Source organism: Cannabis sativa, chromosome 8 (assembly GCF_029168945.1).
Source record: "Cannabis sativa cultivar Pink pepper isolate KNU-18-1 chromosome 8, ASM2916894v1, whole genome shotgun sequence".
NCBI classification, from domain to species: Eukaryota; Viridiplantae; Streptophyta; class Magnoliopsida; order Rosales; family Cannabaceae; genus Cannabis; species Cannabis sativa.
This window is the reverse complement of record NC_083608.1, coordinates 23,520,430-23,544,238: the sequence shown is the minus strand read 5'-3', so window position 1 is coordinate 23,544,238 and position 23,809 is coordinate 23,520,430. Positions and strand designations below refer to the sequence as shown.

The following is a 23,809-nucleotide window of genomic DNA, read 5'->3' as shown; positions in this document are numbered from 1 at the left end:
TTATGATTGGCTAGCGATACTCTCTAAAAGTTATTACATTAAATTATATGAAATCTAATACTTAGTTGGACCAATAACAATATTGACACGTAAGAATCAAAAGTACTAAACACTACTAGTACCTTTTAGCATCTTTCATATACAATAACCAAACCTTATATTAATCACTGGAAAAATATAATAAATCTACCTTATAGTAATTCTCATCGACACCTTTTGAAATACAATATGCTTTATGAATTAATAAAATTAATAATCATTCATTGTATCATTAGTTACATAGAAAGTTACAAACACATGTTGTTCCACAATTGTAAATTCATCCAATTCATCTACTCGGCCTTATTTAAAAAAAAGTTAATAGGATTTTTACCTTTTAAATTTTGATATGTACCAAATCATGCCCCCTGAATTTTTAAGGTCATTAAAAATGCCCTTAAACTATTGAGATTGTCGGATTTAAGGATTTTTGTCTAATTTTATTCAATTTTACTATTTCAGTGATTGTTTATGTACTAAACTATACTCCTCTGACTTTGATATCTACCAAATCATGCCTCTCGAACTTTGACATGTACTAAATCATGCCCCCTGAACTTTCATCCATGTTAGATTTTTTAACTAAAATTGAAAAAAAAATCCTTAAATCCAACAATCTCAATAGTTTAGGGGGCATTTTTAACGACCTTACAAGTTCAAAAAACATGATTTAGTACATGTGAAAGTTCAGGAGGCAAAAATCTTAATTAGCGTTAAAAAAAAAAAACCAAGAACTATACTGTCTTCAAATATAATAATCTTGCTCAAAGTGCCTAAAAAACACGAACTAACTAAGAAATTTTGGAAAAGATAATTTGTTTGTAACCACTAGAGAAAGAGCCCTGAGCACGGCTTAGTAAAGAGTATTCTTATCCTATCATCCAAATATTATTAGGAATTGACCATACAAATAAGTAGTACATAATCAACCTGGAATAGAATTATTTCGTCTCCTCATTAGCACATTGACTAAAAAAATTTAGTGTTCTGGTCATCTGCTTTTAACTATTGTATCCTAGCCCTTAAAAAAACCACTATTCTTATTTTCACTTTCTATTTTTCTATAAATATATGGTATAATAACAATTCTTCAAGGCAGTGTAGCCTCTCATATCTCATTGCTAACTATCAGCCGTTGTAGCGTAATCTTTTGCTATTCAGAATACTTTTACGTCTGAAAAACAGTTTGGGATCCAAGCTCTTCAGCGTGTTGTGTTGTTCATTCTTATTTCAATATAAGTATTAGAGATATCATTGTTATTAGCAATGAATTTAACGTTAATTTCAATCGTTGTCTAAGAAAGGTCAATAATGTAGCTCATTCTGTAGCTAAACTAGCTCTTTCTTTTGCCTGACCATCTCCATTGTATTGACACTATTATTCAAGTTGATGCCTACGGTCATACATATCTCCTTTGCAATCCTGAGCTCTTTCTGAGTGGGTTATCCTATTGAAGAAAATAATAATGTGGGAATGTTTCTTGTTCATTCCAATAAGTAGAAAGAACAATTTTATCTAATAATAATGTGGGAATGTTTTTTGTTCATTCCAATAATAAGTAGAAAGAACAATTTTATCTAATAATAATGTGGGAACGTTTTTTGTTCATTCCAACAAGAATTTAGCTCATCCTGAGTTTTATTTAAATAGCTGAAGGTAATGGCCGAAAATGGCATTTTAACACTGGACTCAATCTTATAGCAAGAGTTGACTAATCTGAACTAGCTTTGAAATCATCAAGAGCAACGGGGTTTTTTAAGAAGATTATAAACAAGCTCCTATTTACATTTATGCCACAGAGCACTATGCAACAGCTTTAAATGCAGGACCTAGATGTCGAGATCAAGTTAAATCTTCTCTTGTTTTGTAGCTTCTGGTTTTCTCAACTTAATTGTGGCAGTGATTGTGATTAACATTGATACCTGATGCAGATGTTCCATGCAAAAGTCAATCTCACGGATCTCCTTATATCTTCACATGTACATATAGTGGGTTTGGAGAGCTTTTGTATTCAGAAATCCTGCCAGCCTCTCTAGCTATATGGCTTGACTGCTACTCTAGGCGGATTGCAAAGTCACCGACCCTGCAGCTGTTTTCTCATAGTCCAAGCTAGCCTCCGGGGTGTCTTCTTCACTGGGTGGAACAAGCTGCCAAAAGAGTGGTAGGTATGTCTCCCATTCCTTCAAAATCGTAGAGCCTTTGCCGCTACCAGTTTTTTCCTTCATCAAATAACGCAGGTTTTCAAATTAGTGTTTTAAAATGACGGAATGATGAGAAAGAGCAACGAAGATGAATTAAAAACTCAATTCTCAAAGCAATTAACCTATATCACGTGTTGGAATCACTAACACTCGTTTAAACAGAAATATTTAATGACATGTGAGAATGGGTAAGCATTTAACTTGTATGCACATCGTAAAGATTTGGTCACTTACAACATGGGCTTCAATCAGGTTCTTCAACTGCATTTGGCCGGCAGGGGCAGTCACTCTTTGGATCTTCACAATCTCCCTATTTATCTGCACACGTATTTAGAACATATTACAAGTGATATAATGCAATATTTAACATTGACGCCTTGAGGAGCGCCTAACTTTGAGGAAAAGTTTTTCCCAAAGGCATCCCGCCTTGACAAAGGTAGGAGTAGGAGAGGCGTACGCCTCAGCTGTGTGAGGTGGCCGAAAATGGCTGAGGCGGTAGAAATATAAAAATTTTAGGGTATTTTTAGCTGAATTAATGTTTATTCAGCTAAGTTTAAGAAAAGGTCCAATATAAAATTTTAACAAAGTTCAGAAAAAGTCCCAATAAAACACAAACAAAAGAAAAAATAACCAATGAAACACAAACAAATTTTTTTTTTAAAAAAAAAAAAGTCCAAATCATTTAAGGTTAGAAACACAGTCAGTCGTTACCCCCTATCTCCCTCAACATTTCAGTCTGCACGATCAGAGAGAATATCTAATCATCATGCTGTTTTTGATGAAATTTGTTCTAAAATAGTAGGAATCTGAGATACTAGTTCTAGAAACAAAAGTTATATTTATTTCAGTTTGTGTTTTATTAGATATTTGATGCTATGTTTGAGTTTTATAAGACATTTTATAGTATGAGATTCACAAGACATTATTTATCCTTGATATTTGTAGGTACTCCAAAAATATATTTTTAATTAAATATTTGAGGGATAAGCATTCGCCTCACCTTACCTCACAAAAGAAATAAAAAATCTTAAGGCTTAAATTCCTAATTTTAAACATAGATACAACACACTGAGATGAAAGAAACATACATTATACAAAATGCATGTATAGACAGTCGTTCAACTAAGAGAGGTAGTTTTGTTTTATCATGTTTGAAGAAAAATGTCTTGAAATTAACAATCCCATCTATATTATACATATACAAAACGCTTCTCAGGGACCAATAGTGGCTGCTCAAATGTGTGCTTGTATGGAAAGGGAAAGACTCGAATCAGAAGGTGGGTCGTGTGTGGTTTTTCTTTGTATTAACTTTTAAGAAATAAAAACATTAAATTTAAATTTGAAAACATGAAATTGAATAAATTTAATGGAGAGAAATTTTGTTCCTATAAAAGCAGTCAAATAAGACCTTGTAAGAATTTATACAATGCAGGACAAATAATGCACATCGACATGGTAAAATGAATGTTAGCTACCACATGTTACGAGAACACCAAGAAATCAGTCAAATGCACACCCTAGTGTGTATATATATATATACATTCCATAACAACTAATAGAATGTTGCAAGGCGGTAGTGGTACTGGTACTGGATTCGATAAAACAGCAAAAAGACATTAAAAGGAGAAATGTTCGCAAACCTTGGGGATGAGAGTATCATCCTCATCAAGAATGTATGCCAAACCACCAGTCATTCCAGCAGCTACATTTCTCCCCACTCTGAGGCATGTCATTATATAAAAGTCAGTCACATTTCTTTAACTCATTTCTTCATATACCTTTATAAAAGCATAAATGTGGCAGGTGACAAGACAACTCACTTCCCAAGTATAACTACACAACCTCCAGTCATGTACTCACAACAGTGGTCCCCCGTGCCTTCAACCACAGCTTCTGCTAGTGAGTTTCTGACAGCAAATCGCTCTCCAGCTTTACCTCTTACAAAAACTTGACCGCCAGTAGCACCATACAAGCACGTATTCCCTACAATAGTTGCTTCTTCAGGAATAAAACCAGTTTTCTCCACTGGTGTTATGACCAGCTCACCTCCCGCCATACCCTAGGCATTTATTTGCCACGAGCAGATTTAGACTTGGCACAACTGATTTAAGTATTTCAAAGACTTCGCAACAGATTACTGCTAAGAATGCTAAGTGAACAAAACTTAAATGTGATTTACTTAAACTTATTTTTGATATAACCAATTTATAAAATTGATCAATAATATAATTTCTCTTTGTGAAATTTTACCAACCCTTAAGATGTTTCCAAATTTTGGTAATTCAACTGCCAAAAGATACCTAATTACAACTTAAAAAATTTAAATCAGTGCTACTTCCAGATAATCAGCTTATAAATGTAGTCCACTAAAATGATTAAGATCATCCTGGTGTTTAGTACGCAATGAGCTTAAATAAGCATACCTTTCCTACGTAATCATTGGCCTCTCCAACAAGGCGAATGTTCATTCCTGGCGTCAAGAAGCATCCAAATGACTGCCCTGCGCTCCCTAAAAATCTGAACACAATGAAAAGTCCGAGTTAGCTTGCATCTAAATAAATCAACACACCCTTGATGAAAATGCACTTGCAGCAAATTAGCTAATCTCACGTAATGTTTAGCTGCCCAGCAAAGCCAGTATCACCATATTTCTTCGCAATCACCCCCGCTACCCGTCCACAAACTGCACGATCAACATTGTATATATTTATGGTCTTTTGGACCACCTTTTCATTCTCAATTGCATCTACTATCTGCCCAAATACAAACAATGTTCTATCAAATGGCTAGAGGTAGCAACGACTAGCACTAATAAATAGCAGAATATTGACAGAAACAAGTTTTCTTAATATGAAAACACAATAAGAATATTAATGGTCATCCATTTCATCAAGTGATAGATTGGGATAGAAGTTGGAACCACATAATAATTGAAAGAGCATGCATTAGTTCTCAAAAATCACCTGCTGGTCTGCTAATAAAACATCATCTAGAACAGGACCATTAGAATGAACGTCCTGCTTCCTAATTTCGGTACTGCTCAATTTTGGCAACCCCACATTCTGTAATCAAGATTAGAAGTCAAATAATGTATACTACTAAAGAAATAGACATTCAGAGAAAAATGAAAATTAGGCCTACCGAGAGAAGATAACCGAGATCAAGATGTTGTGTTTTCACCAGAGATATATCACGTGGTCTTAATAAATCTGACCTTCCAATTATATCATCCAACTTTTCATATCCTAATTGTGCCAAGATGCCTCTTACCTGGCAATATAATTTAAGAGTCAACAGCAACAAGATAACCTTCGAGTGGCTAAGCCATGAAAATTGGAGATAAATAATGACTAGAAAAACACATTTAAGGAACTGAGGATAAAAGCAAAAATAACAAACCACACTACTGATCACACACACACAGCAGAGAGAGAGAGAGAATGAAAGAACATAAGGCACAAGATTACCTCCTCAGCAACATATAAGAAGAAGTTAACAAGATCGCCTGGCACTCCAGGAAACCGAGCACGCAATTCTTCTCTCTGAAAATAAAAATACAAAGGGAATAACATAATGCTTACTCTAAACAGCAAGAAATAATAAATAAAACTGAAGTACCTGGCTGGCAACACCAACTGGACAATTATTCGTGTGGCAAATACGGGCCATAACACATCCGGTAGCTATCATCGCCACAGAACCAAAGCCATACTCATCAGCACCCATAGCTGCAGCCATCATAACATCGACTCCACTTTTTAAGCCACCATCAACTCTGAGGATAACTCTTTCTCTAAGGCCATTTGCAATAAGTGTCTACAGATATTTCGAATTTTAGATGTACTCAGAGAGGGTATCCAAAAAAAAATACATAATCAAATGAATCAATTGAACTTAATTTTTTAATGTAAATTCAATAACCTGGTGTGTTTCTGTAACTCCAAGCTCCCAGGGGCCACCAGCATGCTTAATGGAACTAATAGGACTTGCCCCTGTTCCACCATCATGTCCTGATATCTGTAAGAGTAGATTAAGGATTTTTGTCAAAGGCCAAATAAGAAATTGAGGGAAAATTAGAGATAAATTTTAGCTATTGTTCTCTAATGATCTCCCATACCAAAAATTTTGTGAAGAAAGAATAGAAATATAAAATAAAATATGATATGCTTGAAAACTTAATAAAATTACATAGCTATTTCAAACATGAAGAAGTACAGGCATAATATTCAGAGTCATTAGCTATGTTGATATCATGTAATAGCATAAATCCGCTGGCCTGAACAACACAAGAGAGAGAAGAAACAATATTCTGCACCGTAAACATGTACCTGTATGATATCAGCATTACCCTTAGCAACCCCAGAAGCAACTGTGCCAATTCCAGCTTCTGCCACAAGTTTTACGGACACCTTAGCTTTCGGGTTCACCTATTTATTCAGTACACATTAGTATATCTTTAATCAGCATCTAAAAAATCTGTCGATAATTAAGGGGATTTAGCTTGCAGATACCTGGTGTAGGTCAAAGATCAACTGTGCAAGATCTTCAATGGAATAAATGTCATGATGTGGTGGTGGAGATATAAGTGGAACTCCTGGCTTAGAATTCCTTAACCTTGCTATATATGCACTAACTTTTTTTCCAGGCAACTGGCCACCTTCACCAGGCTTTGCACCTTGAGCAATTTTGATTTCTAACTGATCAGCATTAGCCAGAAATGTTGGTGTGACGCCGAAACGTCCTGAAGCAACCTGAAGATGTAATAAATTTTGATGAGATGATTATAATAGAAATTGCAAAAGTAACCAAAACCACTTTTGGGGGAAACATCTCAACAATCTTTGTATCTTGTAAATTTCAAAATAATATACAGACAGTAACATTAGATTAAGAGCAATCTAGAAGATAGAATTCAGGGTGATGACCTGCTTGATAGCACTTGTAGCTGTGTCTCCATTTTGAAGACCTTTGAGATGTGGAAGTGTGGAAGAGTACCCATCAACAACATCACTGAGTGGCTTCCAGCGAATAGGATCCTAAACATTGGCATTCCATTAAATTTCACATTTTACAATATTTATTCATGGTTGGAAACAAAAGCAGAAAGAATCTTTACATCTAAAAGGACTTCAATTAAAGTCAATAATAAAGGTGAAACAACCTACCTCGCCACCTTCTCCTGAATTAGACTTTCCTCCTATCCTGTTCATTGCAATGGCAATTGCCTCATGTGTTTCTCTCGAAATAGCTCCAAGTGACATCCCACCTGTGCAAAACCGCTGAACAATGGATGTAGCAGGTTCAACCTTTCCTACTGGAATTGGATCACGATCGCTTTTGAACTCAACAAGATCTCGGAGAACCTATTGTTAAATTAACAAAATACAGATTAATCTCAAAATTAAAGATTTTTCTAAAAAAATAAAATTACAGAACAATGACACAAAACAAATGTCTGGTTTGATAAATAGGTTATGATATAGAATTAGATTTAAAACTATGAGGGGAATTGAGTGAGTTGATTATTTGCAAATAATAAACTATGAGAAAACAAATTAAATAAACTTCTTTTCCCCGTGATATATACGAGGATTAGAGAATTGATAGAATAAAATTATCCCAAGTGATACAAATGGATATCCCATGGAAGGTTGATTAATTGAGGTGTTAGATTAATTTTACCGATATACTTTCTAAGTACATAATCAAATCACACGACAAAAATTACTCAATTCAATCCAGTTCAACTCTACTTTCTAAACATGATTGTAAATGATTAAGGAACTCACGTTCACAGGTCGATTAGCCAAATGTTGTTGATAGACTGAAAATGCACTTTCACTCTTTTGGCGAACAGCTTTGTGGAGCAACTTCGACATCTCAGGATTATTTCCATGATACTCCCCTAATAACATTAAGTACACATGCCAAAAGTATTATTAACAATTATGTCTTGCATTCCAAAAGTGGAAAATTGAATTGTCATTAATTTCAAATGTTGATTTCTCATAATTTAATAAATTTTTTTGATAAACTACTAAATTTCATTTATTGGTCACTTCCATTGGATAAAGATCTAACAGTTAACACCTATGGAACCATAGAAACATAGACATGACGAGTACTATCTACAAAAATATATAAATGTATCTATGAAAGGATAATACTATTAACAATACTAGAACTTAAACAAGCAAAGGAAAAAAAAAAAGTTCCCTCAAACTATAACACAAGTTTACTCATCAAAAAAAAAAAACTAAATCTTATATAAAGGTGAGGGTAAGTTTGGTTGGGAATAATAAAAACAAACGAATAGGAATGGGAAAAAAAATTAATATGAATAAAAAACATTATAATTTTTTCATTGTGCAATAGAATGGTCTTTCCTCCCACTTTTGACAAGGAATGGCTAATCCACCAGAATGGTGAAGAAGCCATTCCATTAAAATAGCATTAATGCATTAAATTTTGACCAAACAAAGGAATGGTCTTTATTAGTACTGAATAAAAAAAGACAGATCTAAAAAAGATGATACCTCCTGGTCTGAACTGTATAAATCCAAAATTTTCTAGTCTTTTAGCCGTATCCTCCGAAAAAGCCTTTACCCAGAAGGACAAAGTCTCTCTTGCCAGCTGCAGAATATGGTAAAAATAAATTACCAAGCAGTGAATCACAACAATTAATTTAACAAATAGAGTTGATGACATGTCCAATCTCATACTGGAAGTCAAGTCATTGCATGTTCATCTACAATACCCCTAGTTCTGAACATTTTCAGTTGTAGCAAAACACACTAAAAAAAATTATGAGAATCTTTGTCATAGACTGTTACAATATGTTTAAAATAAGATGTAAAATTGCTGTTTTCTGCCTCACCTCATCAAATGTGAGTCCACCAATACTTGACATGCTACCACGAAATGAAAAATCAACCACCCCTTTCCCTAATCCATAAATCTCAAAGATCTGTGCACCACAATAACTGTACACAAGAAACTGGTTAGTTAATTAGCTGATGCTGTAAGAAACATCACAGAAAGGAAGACACATGCAGCTCTAATAAATTCAACTAAAAAATAGATAACGATAAGCCCTAAAATTGTTGGATGAAAACCAAAGGAAAATAAAATACCTTGAAAGTAATGAGATGCCCATTTTGGAAAGAATTTTCAGAAGACCAGCTTTGACAGCCTGAGATGCAAGAGGTTGTCAATTAGAAATACTTGACGTGTCACTAGTTAAACATTTTCCAGAAAATATTTGGCGTACAAAAGAGTTTAATCTCAAAAGTTCAATACACACAAAAGCAAGCACTTGAAACATATGTGATATGTGTCAAGGAGGTCAATAACTTTTAAAAAAGTAGAAAGAACGAAATTAATTCTTAATTATATATTTGTTTTTTTGAACTGACTTCCTCAGATAAGCCTACAATATTAGATGAACAACAAAACTAAAGCAGTTTGCTCATGTTTGGACACTCATTTTCTGCTTACTGTACGTGTGCATGTCAACATGATATTTAATTGATGACTTTATAAATTTAGAAATAATAGAAGTATGCATAAGTATATAATTAACTTAATATTCAGCAAACTTTCCACAGGAAGGCATCATACTCAGTGACATTCTCAGTAATAGGTAAACCTGGATACATGTCTACGGGTGGCAATTCAGGTCATGACACGACATGAACTCGATACAAATTATTGCAGGTTAAGGCCATGAAAAACAGATGCAATGCAGGTTGAAATTGGGTCGAACCCAAATGACACGATTATTATTTGTGCAGGTTAGGGTTAACGCATGTGACACGAGAAATCGACACGAATTGACTCATTTATATCTAATATATTATTAAAAATATTAATTTAAAGTTAAAAGTATTATTACTTTTCATAGGAAAATATATAAATTAAAAAAAAAAATTGCTTACAATTGATAATTTGTGATAAATTATTTTTATAAAAATTAAATATACAATACCAATCATGTTGATCAACATGTATTGTAACATAAGTATAATCGACACACGAACACGACAGGTCGAATTAGGGTTAAAATTTCTTGACACTAAATATACACGGGTCGGGTTTGGGTTGACCAATTAAATATGTCAACTTATATAACACGAACACGAATATGATACGGCAACACGAATTACCACCCCTACACATGCCGCCTTCACTCCTTCCAGTTCTCAAACATCAATCAAATTAATTTCATTTGCTCTAAATTTCTAGTCTCATTACATTCGCATCATGAAAGACCAGAATTCTAAAAATAATTGGTGGAAGACCTCAATGTTAAGAAAGCCAAAGTAGAAATGTACAATGTAACTGGAAACCAAAATAATGTCAAACCTAAATAACTTGCATAATTTCATAACAACAGCAAAAAAAAAAAGGAAAACATTATTTGCTTGCTTTTGTAAGGCAAATAAACTAACCTTGCAGTAGTTCTTTTGAGCCTGTTCAATAGTAACAGTAGGCATCTTTCCATTGCGCATCAAATTTACTGTTTTGGTACTCAAACGCCACTGCCGGCTTGTCTCTAATGCCAAATATGGGCATATGGCACTGATAGTGAAATTATAATGTCATGCTATTGTATTTTCTTATGAAAACAACTAACTTGATAAATGAAAAATCAATAGCTAAAATGCCAGCATCACAAAGTAACTGGAGATTGATGCAGATTTTCAATATGAACGATGCCCTATGAATAAAAATTTCCATGGACATGGTTTAAAAGGTAAAAATCGAGGAACATTAATACAACGGTAACAATTTCTAGAATTATGCCAAGCCTGCGACTACATGTTCTCTCAAGGTAGACTAGAAAATAGGTATTAAATCTAGAGAGGACCCTCCCAAGCATTAGTAACTCACAGTGATATCACAATATTCTAATATGATTATAAGCTAAGGAAAATAAATGTAATTAGCTATGAATACATAAACCTTTATGATAGTAGAAAAGAACAATTTGCATGAAAATTATGATCACCAACTCCATTTTAGATAAAAGACCAAAAGTGGTAGAAGATATAAATGTATATATTAAAACAAAAAACAAAAAAAAAACTTAGGGCAGCATATCAATGAAACAAAGATAGCAGAGACTGAGGACAACCTTGCACCGTATCCAATCAAGCAGGCAAAGTGATGAGTGCTGAAGCACTGAGCAGTGTCTGCCACAATAGATGCTGATATCCGCAAACCATTTTGAATAAGATGCTGGTGTACAGCTCCAACAGCTAGAAGAATTGGAATTGCAGGACGAGTTGGTTCCTGAAAATGAAATAAAAGCACAAGTCAATGTAAGAATTTTTAGCTTACAGTACACAACAGAAACAAGAAGGAATAATACATATATGTAACAATATATGCATAAAAAATAATAACATTACCAACCAAATGAATGAAAATAGTAATGCTAAGAATTTAAATAATGAATGAGCAAAAAAGGACAACCAATTTGGATAAAGAAAATCTATCAGTTTTAATGATGTGCATAAAAGCAGAAAGAATGTATAACATGTTTCTTTGTAATATGGTACTATAGTATCCACACATTTTAGATTTGGTTGTTTAACATTTAAAGCAACATCCACAAGAAGCAATTTATACACATTTATCTTCAATTTAATGTATACTCTTTGTCCCTTGCAGAAACAGAATAATAAATGGATATGTTACGGAACCTAAGTGATATAAATTTGAGATGGTTTCAAAATGAAGATAAATTTGTTCTTATTTAGTTTTCGGCAAAAAATTTGGGTTTAAGGTTTGTTTCTCATATAGAAGTATAAAAAAGAAAAAGAAGAGGAAAAGACAGAGACAGACAGAAACAGAAACAGAGAGAAATAAATGAAAGTAGACTGAAGTTAAAATGGTTCTTACCGGCTCATCAGTTCGGTCAGAGAGAACAAGCAATTGGGAGCCATTTCGCACTGCTTCATCAGCTGCTTCACAAAGCTTATTCAATGTCCTTTCTAACGAACCTTCTATGCCTTTACGAATATCAAAAAATATTGGTAAGACTTGGGGTTTTAAGAGAGGGTCCTTCAGCAGTAACTCAAGCTCTCCTTCATTTAGAACAGGGCTAGACAGGATAACCTGCAAAATAAATAAACCATGCTCAATCTCATGTAATATACTTCATTGCTTTCTTTTCATTGGGAACATAGAAGAACAGCCACCATGCAGCATGGATTAAGAAGAAAAGAAATACTAAACAAACCTGTGAAGCATTTTCAGGTCCAACCTCCAATATATTCCCTCTCTTCCCAACATTGACTTCAAGTGACATAACTAGCCCTTCTCTAAGAGGATCAATAGCTGGATTTGTAACCTGCAAAGATTTCAGCAAATGATAGGTGGATCTTCAAACTTATTGAAGCAAAATAAATAAATAAATACACTTACAATTCAAGAGTTCTAAAAAAATCAACTACATAAGCTTTAGGATATAAAAGAAATACCTGATCATAATTCATAGTGTGAAGCATTTTTTAGTTAAACGTGTAAGATAGATTGAAAAATCATCAACAATATATAAAAAGCAAACCTGTGCAAAACGCTGCTTGAAATAATCAAAAAGCATGTGGGGTTTCTGGGATATCACTGCCAGTGGAATATCATCTCCCATACAAAATGTTGGCTCCTTCCCTTGTGAAGCCATAGACTCAATAACCATTTGGACGTCCTCACTAGAGTAACCAAATGCCCTGCTCCCACCATGAGGCAAAGTTAAAACCACTCAAGAAGTATAACATAAGGCAAAAGATATCAAGTAAATCATACACCCAAAATATCAAAATGAAGCGTCACGTTCACCTCGTTAAAAATTTAGCTTTACGCCACTTATATATGAAAAATGATGGCACATATATCACAGGTGTGCACCTCAAGGACCATAAATGACCGAAGTAAATGAGGTATCAGCTGTGCACATATATGAAGTGTCATCATTTTTTGACTTTTTCTGATCTGTCATTTAAATGAGGTATCAACCATAAATGACCTCATGACAGTATCAGTTAAAAGTTAAGCATTTTTTTTCCTTGACAATTATCAGTATGTAGTAAATCCAATTAGCCTTTTCATTAACCAACAGAACAGTATGAACCTCAAGGATATAAATATATATATATATATTTATATATATATATATATAAAAAAGAAAAAGCACACGATCTCTTTCACAAAATAACACACATTGGGAACATTTTAAATCAGCCAATGGCATAGAGCTTACTGTTGGCGTCTCAATATGGTGTCATTGTCCATTTCTGCAGCTGAGAGAAAGTTTGCAGGCTTCAATGATCGAAGGTTTTCCTTGACCCACTTTCCATATGGATTTGACAAGGCAACTCGCTTTTTAACTTCAGTATTTTCATACACCTACCATTTAAAAAGGCTAATGATTTAGAACAAACCACTCTAGTCCTCCAATATACAATGAAAAGTGTAGTATGCAAGTAAAAGGCTCAATGTATGGACAAATATCATGAAAACATGAAAACAACTTTGTGAAATGGAGAAAATTGGGAAACTATTCACAAGCCAATCTCTCAACTCAATCAGCACTCGTCGCTTAAAAGTTATTTCGCTTGGTCGTAGAATATCAATTATCCTATTCACTGAACAAATTCTACCCTTTGGAATATCCAAAAAGCCAGAACGTCCAACCTAAGGGAACCAACCAAATGCAAATGGATACTAGTCTATAAATATATATTGTATGTACAATTACCTATATAACATATAACAATAATCTATCAGTAGAAGGGAAGAGAGTTAAAAATCATACACAGAAGGAAGCCAACAAAATGCAATTATATAAATACGTATAATATATATTGTATCAGTAAAAGAAAAGAGAGTTAAATATCATACACAGACATATATATTATATTTATAAATTAACCCTCTTTAGAAAAGTTTTCAAATACTTTTTAGAAGAAATATTTCTTTTAGAAGAACAGTACAAAAAAACCAAGCAATATAACTTCAACACAAACCTGTCCGTTTATCAAATCCACCGTTATCATCATTCCTGGACCCAGACGACCTTTCATTGTTACTTTGGACTCATCCATAGGCACCACACCAACCTAAGCAACACAAATGAAGTCTGAAATCATAACCATATTGAAGAAGACCAGAAGAAACAGCTTTAGACTCCAAAACAACGCCAAAGCTTATTTTGTGAGTTTTGTAAATAAATAATGCAGCAGCAAGCAAATCATCCTACCAAAATGGAATAATTTGAAAGGACTCCAAGGAAATATATTATTTGATGTAAATAATGCACAAAGCAAATGAAGAAAAACTGGTTAATCGGTTTCTAACAGAAGAAGTTAGAATTTCTCATGTTATAGAAAAATTAACTTCCTTGCCCCATGTTATTAACCCCATCAATTTGGGACCCATAATTAATGGCTTCATAGTCATATGGTAGGAGAACTTGAAAGATGAGGTAAATACCATAACAATCAAATACAGAATACTCTATTAACAAACAAAGCCAATACAGTTGCCATCGTATTTGACACACCATTCAAAAGCATTTTTAAGAGGAAATAACTGATGCACCTGAAGCTTCTAAATATTTGTTATATTTGAATATTTATAGACAGAAAATAGGGTGTGCACTCATTTGGTACTATGTATTTTATCAAAATACAGATTTGGTACCCCATGCTTTCAATAATGTTTACTTGGTACCCTACATTTTGAAATCTTACATATTTTAGTACCCTGAACTCAAATTTGATTGGTTTATCGTAGGAAACCTCTTAAGTCAGTATATGAAAGACACTTGTGCACTAGCCAATTATACAGGATGACATTTGATAAAAGAAATTTAAGAAATAAAGTAGAACTAAACACACCTCAGATGCAACATAAACAACATTGTCTGATGTCCGCCAATACCTAGCTGGGCGCAATCCATTTCGATCAAGGCAGGCACCAACTGTTTTTCCATCACTGTTCCATATAAATGGTATACAATTATCATAAGTAAAACTATGCACACACACAGAGTACTTTTAGTAACATGTGTAACATTCACTTGATCACTAGGACCATGATTGGGAATGTTTGATTGCCTCTCTTTAATATTTAATCTGACACTATGAATGATATGGTCAACTGGCATGTCTCCAGTACTCTACAATACTCATCATGGCCATTATCAGTCCAGACAATATTAGATAACTATTATCAGCTGCTTATCTAGATTTTCTTATGAAGAATTTAAGGATCCGATTAACAGTAATATTGTAATAAGAGCCATAATAAATAAAGACTACCACTGAGACAAGGCTATTGTTCTATTTTCTGAACAATATAATTGAACTCTGTCAACTACTTTTAACTCTAGAGAATTAAAGAAAACCACTAGCTAACTGCTGATCAATTTAGATCGCATGTACACTGGGGAAAAAATTACCTGAATAATAGTAAGGCAGGTCCATCCCAAGCTTCCATCTGACCCTTGTAATAATCGTAAAAGTCAACCGCCTGCATCAGAAAGAAACATATAAATATCCTCTGCCTGTAATATTTCTTTACATAGCATGAATATTTTTAATCAAAAAAAAAATGAATATTACTAGTCAAAAAGTAAAGCACTCTAAATCATGAAGCCTAAATTTCCCTAGAACTAATAATGTAATAAGTTATTTATCCTGGACAATATCACTAAACAAGACTACAAGGGAGAGTATAAATAAGGCTATGGCTTGGGAACTTTGGAGAGAATCATGAAATTAACAGACTCCTGAAAAGTTCAAGATAGACAATGAAATCAAAGTTTAGGAGGTTAAGTGCTTAAAGAATGAAACCATTTTTTGTAAGTTATATATGCAAACTTTACATAGCAATCCAAAACAATAATGTACCATTGGTTTTTCATTGCAGTGCCTGATACAAAATATTAACCTAAAATACCTCAGGTACTCAATCATCATACTTAAATAACAAATCTCAAATTAAAATACCTCAGGGTACTTGATTGTCAATGTTGGGTGATTTTTATATGCCTCTGGTACAAGAATCATTAAAGCCTCCTCAGGAGTACGACCACTTTTAATCAGCAACTGAAAAGAAAAGAGAAAATAGTGAAAAGCAACACATAAAGATACCAAAATAATGATATAAAGAAGTCATCTTGGATGAAGTTAAAGGAAATTCAAGCAAGTTGATATTCACTCCCCCACCCCCACATCCCCCAGAAGAAAGAATGATGTTATAATATGTTCGTTTGTATAACATATCCTACACAAACGAACATATGATTAACAGCATAGCCAACAGTAGAGCATGGCTCCATATTAAAGTCATGGCTATGATGTTAAAATAGCACCTTCACGTGAAAGGTGTTCTTTCTGAACATGATATATATGGGGGAAGAATAAATGTTGAAAAACTGAAATACCCACTACATTAATGATGAAGGACTATCATTTAGTTACACATTTCCTGTGGGAGCATAATATTGCTAATCACTCAAAAATATTCTCTACATCTTGAACAAAAAAGCTTTCAATAATATCCTTAGTTTCTACATGACCTATAATTTTCTCAATATCTACATCCAATGGATCTTTATTAATCAGAGCACTCAGCAAGTAATTAATGAAACAGCAGTATAAAAATGGGTGATGCATACTTCCGCTGTACTGTCAAGATTTGCGGAGTCTGATCCCTTGGGATTGCCAAATGGACGAATCTCGTTTTCTCGACCTCGCCATACAGGAGACTGCAATGAGGATTCTCTGGATTGCATCCAGTTCAAGTTCCCCTGTATATAACTTTTGTGTCAATGTAAAGTTTCTAGTTGAAATTTAACAAGCAATATAGGCCATGTTATTTCAGGCTACCAAAAGTGAAAACAAAAATAACCTGTATGGTATTGATCTCTCCATTATGACCAAGTAACCTCATTGGTTGAGCAAGAGGCCATCTCGGACTAGTATTTGTGCTGTACCTCCGATGATAAATTGCAAAAGGTGATTTATAAAGATCACTTTGAAGGTCAGTATAAAATAACCCAAGAACTTCTGAGCGAAGCATTCCCTTGTAAACTATTGTTTGATTGGACAAAGAACAGAAATAAAGTTCATTTCCCCAACTTTCTGATTGTGCTGCTTTTTCAATCAATTTCCTGCATATGTACAACTCTCGTTCAATGTCATCAACATTCTCCTCTTTAACAACTTTTACAAATACCTGCTGTATGTTGGGCATGGTTTCTTTAGCATAGTAACCAACAACAGACATATTCACAGGAACAGGCCTCCATCCTAGGACTTCAAGACCCTCTTGTCTAAAAATATTGACAATAACTACAAAGGAAATCAGAAATTAATGGTCAAATAATACACAGTATGCAGCACAAAATATAAAGAATTGCTACAGTAAGAACCAATAAAACGTTGGTCTATGGATGGTGTGTGTAGGTAGAAAGAAAGTACAAATGAGAAAAGGACAATTAAGTACAGATAGAAGTTGCACTAAAAAAATATGGAGAGAGAGAGAAAGAAAGAGAGTGACAATAAATTAGATAAAAATAAACCTTTCTACAAGATTAAAAGCTGCATATAACTGCAACTAATAAATGAAATTATGATTTCTTACAGACTAAAATAAGGATCCTTTCTTTTCTCACCCATCTCCTGCTTCCAGGTTTCTTAACTAACTACCCATGACTAGTGGAACAAAGGAAAAACTGTTAGAAGGTATATATATACCAGAGGACTGGCAAGCATTAAGACTAGTAGTTCCTTTCTTTTCTCACCCATCTCCTGCTTTCAGATTTCTTAACTAACTACCAGGACTAGTGGAACAAGGGGAAAAAAAGTTAGAAGTATATACACCAGCGGACTGTCAGGCTTTTATAATTCCCACCTTGTATGTAGGTAATTTTAAAATACTCAACAAAACAAGACCCTTGTATAAATGAAAACACAAAGCACTTTATGTAATCCTTTTTTGAGCAACTACCTTTTTTGACTTCTTTTACAATTTCATCATCTTTTGGGAAGAAAACCATTCCAACACCAGTGTGCAACTTATCAAACGTAGGAATCCCTTGACTGTTAGCCCAATTGTTGAATAGATCCCATGGAATCGAAGTCATCACACCTGAACCATCACCAGATTCATTATCTGCTCCACAGCCTCCACGATGTTCCATGCAGCCAAGAGCTGTAAGAGCATCTGCAACAATTTGGTGAGATCCTATATTATCCAAATTGGCAATGAATCCAACACCACAAGCTCCTCTTTCTGATAGTATATCTTTCAAGTCTGCAACCTGCTAAGCATAAATTCAGTTCATGCAGTACAATGGAAGAACTTGAGCTTATAATGTTTTCATTGAAAAGCTTAATAAATGACAATAGCTTAAAACCATGATAAAACACACAACACTTGGGGAGAAAAGGAACTTTTTCAATGGAAGTTCTGATCATTTTTAGGTTCTCATAAAACAGCGGGGACAGTAAAAGTATACTTTGTGGCACTTGCCCTGTTACCCAGCACTAACAAACTCTTAACTAACTTGACACACACACACAAAGAAAAGTGTAGGGGAAAAGGAATTTTATAATGGAAGTGCAGATCATTTATAGGTTCTCATAAAATAGTAGAGACAGCAAAAGTATAGTTTGTGGCACTTGTCCTGTTACTCAACACTAACAAACTCTTCACTAAATTGAGGAGCACGAGCAACATATGCAAATAGCTTCCAATCATAATTTCTCAAAGGAACAACTAAACAAAATAGATGGATTGGAAGGTTTTTAATTCTTCTCTAACACTTAAAGTGCTCATTATGATGAGGTGTGGATCATCCAGCATGCATCAAAACTAACTGGGAAAATGGATAGTATGAAAAAGCAAAGTCTAAAAAGACCAAGGGCTTTTAGTTTTCCTATTATAAGAAACAAAATTTATTCAGTAAGAAGGAAGACTGCAAAATAAATAAATACAAGTGTGTTATCTCAAAATTCTATAGCACTATTACTCACTAATGTATTATCTATAACAGCAGTGTTGGATTTCTAAGTTAACTTCTTTCTTTTTTAAGCTCTCCAATCCAATACTAACCTAATACTTCCTTAGATTTAGTTGGAAGTGAAAGTACCATTTTTTGGCACATCAAATTACTATGCTTTACAGCTCTCTCAACAATGCTGTGCATAGAGAAAAGCCATCAGGTCCACCACATAGAACTGAGCTTAAAAATGTCGGAACAGGTGAGAGAAATTTCAAGATAACAACTTATTCAGGTTTGAATTCTACAACAATATTTAATATAATGTTTTGCAAGCAATCCAGTTTGTAGCTTACTTTGATCAATCCGAATGTTATTGATACAGAGCCTAAACCACCTGAGCTCATGTATCTCTATAACATCACAAAAGCCTACCCGAGTTTGAAAGCTTTGTTTAAGTATCTCAGAAGATGATTAAGACTTCACCAATTCAATCCCTCCCCTAAACGACATTCATTACCACATGAAGCTCAACACTGAAGCTCTGGTAACAAGTTAAAAGATAGTAAAAGGAGTTTTCCTAATTCTTTATTTTTATTTTGTTCGAACGCGTTTGATCCTACCTCCTACTGTGAAAAACAACATCCATCTAATTTCACCACACGATTGCCGCAAGAACAAAAAAAAATCTAAAGAAACGGAGTATAAAATCATTTAAAGCAAACGGCCTCTGCCATAACCAAGTCACTTCCAGAACAAATACAGCGAAACTCAGAAGTCAGAACCAAATAAACGTCTCAAATCAATTTTTTTTTCAAATGAAAAATAAAAAATCTAACCTCTCAACCAATAATCAAAACAAACACAATACACACCTTCGGTTCCAAATCCGAACCACCACGCGACTGATCCAAGGCAACCTGGCTACGTTCAAGATCAAGAACCGCTTTCACCGATGATGCTCTCCTCCTGCCTACAGATTGATGATGATGAACACTAGTCGGACGATTCACCGAAGCACCCAATTTCCTCCGAGTCCCGTTCGATTTGCAGTACAAGCCAACGAAATCGACGAGAAACATTCCATTTTTGAGCGAAGGATGATTAGGCTGAGTGGCATAGCATCCACTAGAGTGAAGCAACTGAGAAATAGAAGACACCGATTGCGCCGCCATGGCAGGCGGCAGATAGCTAGAGAGAGAAAGTGAAAGTCAGAGAGATAGAGATAGAGAAAATAGAAATGCGGAGGTGAGTGAGATAAAATGACGATGATGATATGAGTAGAAGAAGAAGATAATAAAAGAAAGAGAGCCTCTCACTGGTCTGCTCTCTCTGGCCTCTTGCTAAGTTACTAACATTACTATTATTAATATTTCTCCATTTCAGTCAGACTCTTCCACTAACCCATGGGTTTCACTCCTCTGCTTCGCGGCTCCATTATTATTAACTTTTACCGTTGATATAAATTGACGGTCTTGATTTTCCAGTAATCTCGGAGGGTCCATTGAAGTACACGTGGACTAAAATGTGTGACAAGCACAAACTTTAAATTTCCGACACAAATATACGCTCATAATTTTAATTTCCTTCTTGATTTGGCTACGTACGTGAGTCACTTTGCCTATTAATAATAAAAAAAATATTTTGGGGTTGAAAATGATGGTCGGTGGTGGTCCCAATAATCGTATATAATCGGGTGTGACAATCTCTATTGTACGTACCGTGTGCTTTTGATTGTAGAGGTAAGTGGTATACACTATAGTACAAATCTCTTTGTGTTTTGGTAGACTTTTTTTTCCTTTTCTTTTTTGAAAATTGGTAGATTTTTTTTTATGGCTAATTAAAATTTTTACCCTCTAAACTTTAACATGTACTAAATAATGTTCTTTGAACTTTTCTGGTCGTTAAACATTCCCTGAACTATTGAGAGTGTGAGATTTAGGACTTTTCTTTAATTTCATTTAATTTTACTATTTCAGCGATTGTTTAAGCTCCCCAAACTTTGATATCTACCAAATCATGTCCCTCAAACTTCAACATATACTAAATCATGCTCCCTGAACTTTCATCCATGTTAGATTTTTTTTTACTAAAATTAAACAAAAGTCTTTAAATCTAACAATCTTAATAACTCAGAGAGCATTTTTAACGACCTCAAAAGTACAGGGAGCATGATTTGGTACATGTCAAAGTTCGGGAAGTAAAAATTCTAATTAGCCTTTTTTTTATTTGTTTTGCATTCAAATAACTCTAATAATTTATATTTTTTTGGTTATGATTGTAAAAGTTGTAATTATTTAAAGTCGTGTGATTTTTTAAAAAAAATCTAAATAGTTTACAATGATAAAAATAAAGTTCAAATATTTTGATATACGGGTGATTGTTTTTTTTATGTATCAATTGAGTCTGATGTTTAGTAAGAGTGCTAAACACAAGAGGGTTTAGCCTGAAGACTTGATCACTCGGGTCATCACTCTCAATGACGGCTTTGAGAAGCTCAGTTGCCATCACCTTACTACCACGCGTCTTGTCCAAGTTCTTAGACTTAGACACAGAGTTAGCTTAGCTCTAATGAACTGAGCCACATGTGGGTCATACTCATCAGGCAACCTTTTACTCGTCTTCATCCGAGTCATGACAGATCAACAACGTAAGTTGCTTACAACCCAAAAAAAGTATAATTGAGTTGACAAAGTTCAAGCAATTTTTGAAGGAATTTTTTCAAGGCACTAGAAAAGTATTTTGGAATTTTTGAGATCTTAAAAAAAATATTTCAAAGGTGTTTGGGAGACTAAAAATTCTTTGAGTAAGATCAACAAAGGAGAAGGAGAAGAAAATTCTAAAAAAAAAAAAAAAAAAAAAAGAGTGGCGCCAATTCAAAGAAAAAAAAAATTCTATCTTGGAATGAAGAACACTTGAAGGCATGATGAATATGAGATTCCAAAGTGCTCTCTAAAGGCTTAGGCGTGTGGGCTTTGAATGGAGAAGTGTGGAAATTTTGATTGTCAACTCTTTTATTTATAGGTGAGTTCAATCTCCTATCCTAAAGCTAATGAGAGTCTTTTAAATTTAAAGCTTTTAAGGAAGAGGTAAATGTAATGCTCTAACAATTAGGCACGCTACCCAAGGTGATTAAGAAACCTTAATCCCCTAAACAGAATTACTAAGCAGAAAAGCGCGAAAACTTTAAACTTAAAACGAAAATATAATGAAAATAAAACTTGTAATAATTTTAACTTTACAATCAAAGGTTACATATTTCGGGATCCCAAAAATATTTTACAAAATATTACAAGTCTTTCCACTAGCCGACCTAAGCAGCAAAACAGAGTTACAAAAAGTTCATCACTGGTAGACCCCAACCCGCTTGGTTTAGTGTGGCCCGAACATGTACATACATCGCCTAGCTCTCGCACTCATGGCTGATCAGAGACAGATTTACCATTTCCTGCACAGTAGAGCACCCGTGAGCCAAGCCCAGCAAGAAGGTATAAAATATTAATAATCATAAATAACACATCATATAAACATTAATGCCATTTCACAATTGTTTGTATGACACAGACCCCCGTGTTATGCTCACACACCTATTTATGTCTATGTGGCATAGACCTACGTGTTACGCTCACACGTCTATATACAATAAGGCCTTAGAATGGTTCATCTCGGTTCTAGGTACTGAGTCCAACCTGATTATGCCTTGAACGCATAACCCTGAATCTGTTCATATATTGTAATCTCATGGCATAACAATTACATAATAATAATTCTCTAGGGTAATAACCCTAGGCCATGAAACCGCTTATGTTAGAGTAATAACCCTAATTCCAGTTTTTAATTACTCACATGTATCATTTTCAATATAAGCGCCACCGCGCATAACTCTGCGTGCTAACAACTGTCTTACTTGATGTCCTGCAAAACGTGAAGATTCCAAATCCCCAGGTACTCCTGACCAAGTACCGGTAATCCTAGTCACCAATTCTAAGATTTACAAGTATAGGGTTAATCCCTAATTCCACTTTCACATAATATAAAATTGGCATTCAAATCACAGATAATCACATAGAGCTCGAAACGAGCTTTCCAATGATATATAGAACTCCCGAAACGGAGTCCATATCACAAAGCTATGAATATTCGAATATCGCGTTCGAATCTGCCCAGAAACAAGGGGGCAGGTTGCGGCACCCCCACATGGGGCCGCGGCACCTGGGTTCGATTCTCAGGCCACAAACCAGAGGCGGGCCGCGCCGCCCATGGAGCTGGGCCGCGACCCCTAGGTTCCAAACCCAGAAAAACCCAATTTCAGCTTCGAAAAATCAAGCCCAATTCACACTCAATTCAACCCAAACTATAATCAAAACTCAAAATCATACTCCATAATTTTAACTCAACAACACAGAGAGTTAAAACACAAATTCATGCATTAAAATCCAATAACATAACCCTCTAAGTTCAGATTTAGCAACATCCAAACTAAGCTCCAAACTATGAGCAAGAATTCACATATTCTCACCTAAAGAAGCTACACAAGAAAGTCACTAAAATAAA

At 34.4% G+C, this 23,809-nt stretch overlaps 1 protein-coding gene across 1 annotated transcript; it reads right to left on the bottom strand.

Annotated features, from left to right (window-relative positions):
• Positions 1-1,453: 1,453 nt before the first annotated feature.
• LOC115699366 (ferredoxin-dependent glutamate synthase 1, chloroplastic/mitochondrial) lies at positions 1,454-20,856 on the bottom strand. The gene is made up of 33 exons (XM_030626725.2): positions 20,131-20,856; positions 18,262-18,574; positions 17,161-17,603; positions 16,928-17,059; positions 16,257-16,355; positions 15,707-15,777; positions 15,144-15,240; positions 14,271-14,363; positions 13,505-13,650; positions 12,815-12,974; positions 12,488-12,598; positions 12,148-12,363; positions 11,378-11,535; positions 10,692-10,821; positions 9,375-9,433; positions 9,119-9,224; positions 8,778-8,874; positions 8,031-8,146; positions 7,407-7,604; positions 7,167-7,277; positions 6,753-6,992; positions 6,570-6,668; positions 6,163-6,258; positions 5,860-6,057; positions 5,709-5,783; positions 5,383-5,511; positions 5,205-5,303; positions 4,852-4,994; positions 4,665-4,758; positions 4,062-4,300; positions 3,882-3,960; positions 2,476-2,559; positions 1,454-2,259 (listed from the first exon to the last, which is right to left on the bottom strand). Exons 1-33 carry the CDS (start codon positions 20,428-20,430, stop codon positions 2,098-2,100), a joined length of 4,893 nt encoding a protein of 1,630 aa, XP_030482585.1. The 5' UTR covers positions 20,431-20,856; the 3' UTR covers positions 1,454-2,097.
• Between the last annotated feature and the right edge of the window lie 2,953 nt (positions 20,857-23,809).